The following is a 2,616-nucleotide window of genomic DNA, read 5'->3' on the forward strand; positions in this document are numbered from 1 at the left end:
CTCGATTTTCGAGGAGAAGAGATCACTGTCAGATTGCACGTACGACGGCGACAGCGATAACGCGCGACGTGCGACATGCTCGTGTTGAACGACTCGGAGCACGCGACAAATAAGAATATCTTTACGACTGCGACGATCGACGATATCATCAAATCGACATTCGGTAGCGTTAAAACAGAGACGAGAAAGAAGCTCAACGCATCGAACGTTAAATTTTTACAATCTCTGGGATTCGCGGTACGAAACATCTGAACGATGACTGAAATTCTTAACATCGGAGGCGAGCCGGTCTTTGACGATCGCATCGTCAAGATCGAGACTCACACGTACAACCCGTACGCCAACACAACGTTCGAGTATAGGGACGAGATACGAATACCCATACAACAGCAGGATTTGTATACGTTGCCGTGCGAAAGTTTTCTCTACGTCGAAGGAACATTGACGGTGACCAGAGCAGCCGGCCAAGCCGATAACGTGGTATTGGGGAATAATTGCGTTGCGTTCATGTTCGATGAAATTCGATACGAGCTCGACGGTGTGGAGATTGATCATTGCAGAAACGTAGGAATAGCCAGCACGCTCAAGAACTACGTAACGGTATCGTCCGACAGAAGCGTGATCCTGCGAAACGCGAACTGGGAACCACATAATAACGCGAACGGATACTTCAATTTCTGCTTACCGCTCAACCTGTTACTGGGATTTTGCGAAGATTACAAACGCGTGGTGATCAACGCTCGTCACGAATTAATCTTGATACAATCGCGCACCGACAACAATTGTCTGATGGGAAGTCTCGCGTTGGAGCCTACTGTCTAACTACTGAAGATACAGTGGCGAATGCCTCACGTGGTATTGAGCGAGGTCAACATTAAGCTGTCGATGCTGCGCGCCTTGGAAAACGGACGATATCTAAGTATGGGTTTCCGTTCGTGGGATCTGTACGAATCCCCTGTTGCAGAACACGACCAAGCACTCGTGGGCCAATAAGACCGCGACTCAGCTCGAGAAACCGCGATACGTCGTTTTCGCTCTGCAAACGGGTCGGAAGAACGTCATGTCCGCGGACACGAGCCGATTCGACGACTGCAAATTGATCAACGTAAAACTCTACCTAAACTCGGAAGTCTATCCGTACGACAATTTGAATTTGGACTTTGGTAAACACAGATGGGCGATTCTGTACGATATGTACGCGCGTTTCTGCAAGGGCTATTACGGATACGAATATTTTGGGCCGAGTCTCACCGTTTCGATTTTTCTACGTAACGGCCCGTTCGTGATCATCGATTGCTTTCGACAAAACGAATCCGTCAAATACGCCACCGTGGATGTCAGACTAGAATTCGATTGCATGGAGAACGTACCGCCGAATACCTCCGCGTACTGTCTCGCGTACTGTCTCATACACGATCGCGTGATCGAGTACAATCCGTTGACCAACGTAGTGCGCAAAATAGTCTGAGTGATCGCGGCAACGTCGACAAAAATTTTCTCTCTCTTTAACTCCCGATACAAATTTATGAGAGGGGAAAAAAAGGAGCAGGATATAGAAATCAGAGTGTCGCGAAACGCGCGTCATTCCTCTCGATTCACGCATCGAAGAAAGAGAGATATCTCTTCATGCCCGCACCAACGTTTGTCGACCTGCAAGGTTTCGTCGTCGGGATGAAATTTGTCGTAAAGGAGGCGGCGGTGCTGAGAAACGGGGCCGTTCTGGCGCATTACATCTTTACATGCTCCATGCCGTGGAATCTCCTCACAAAATCCGACAAATCGTGCGCTTCCTGGTTGATTCGCAATCACCATGGATTACGATGGGAAGACGGAAACGTGCCGTACAGCAAGGTGAAGCGTTTAATTACATCGGCCGTGCTCGGTGAGGAAGAGGACGACGACGACGACGACGACGACGACGACGAGATGCCGACTCTCGTGTACGTCAAGGGATGCCAGAAACGAGAATGGCTAGTGGATCTGCTTGAGAATAAAGCGAGAAACCCAAACATTGAGATTCTGGATGCGGATTACGAAGATATCGAATCTTTAAATATTCTAGATGCTACCAATACTATGCGATGTGGAAAACACGTTAAGAATAGCGCGTTGCAAAATGTATTAAAAATATTTAACTGGTGGTCGAAACGCTAGAAAGAATTGTCATCTTTTTAAAAAATAAATTTTATATGTATGTGTAAATTTTACAATGTTTAATTTCCTTTTCCCTTTAGTCGATAGTGTACAAAATTAAAGAATAAGTTGGTATACGTGACGAATTCTAACTCGATAGCTTCGAGGGAGGTATCAGTTTTAGACGAACATGTTTGAACATGTTTGTCGGTTGATGTCATGTGGAGGGGGAGGGGGGATATACGTTAATAAAGAAAAAACATCCTTAGTCCTTTCTCCTAAAATTCAGAACGCTAATTGGGCGTTCCAGAAACATTATTTTCCCCCTCCTTTATCATAGTTTTTTTGGAAGGGTTATAGTGGGTGCTGTCGCGTATACTCGATTAATTTTATATGATCAGTCTTGTCGCGATCGACGCGATCGCTTGTACTGAAGGTCAACTTCTCAGAGCCTAGAGAGCAAAAATGTTCTCCTTTGACGGA

General features: G+C 46.2%; 1 protein-coding gene across 1 annotated transcript; it reads left to right on the forward strand.

Annotated features, from left to right (window-relative positions):
* The first annotated feature begins 255 nt into the window (after window positions 1-255).
* On the forward strand, window positions 256-822 carry LOC143896703 (uncharacterized). The gene has a single exon (XM_077404702.1). The coding sequence runs from the start codon at window positions 256-258 to the stop codon at window positions 820-822; it is 567 nt and encodes a 188-aa protein (XP_077260828.1).
* The last annotated feature ends 1,794 nt before the right edge of the window (window positions 823-2,616 follow it).

The sequence above is a fragment of the Temnothorax americanus genome, unplaced genomic scaffold (genome assembly GCF_048541705.1).
Source record: "Temnothorax americanus isolate GAGA-0224 unplaced genomic scaffold, ASM4854170v1 Scaffold192, whole genome shotgun sequence".
Classification (NCBI taxonomy): Eukaryota; Metazoa; Arthropoda; class Insecta; order Hymenoptera; family Formicidae; genus Temnothorax; species Temnothorax americanus.

Excerpts from the sequence above, each read along its gene's own strand:
- LOC143896703 (XM_077404702.1), top strand. The coding sequence starts at position 256 with ATGACTGAAATTCTTAACATCGGAGGCGAGCCGGTCTTTGACGATCGC.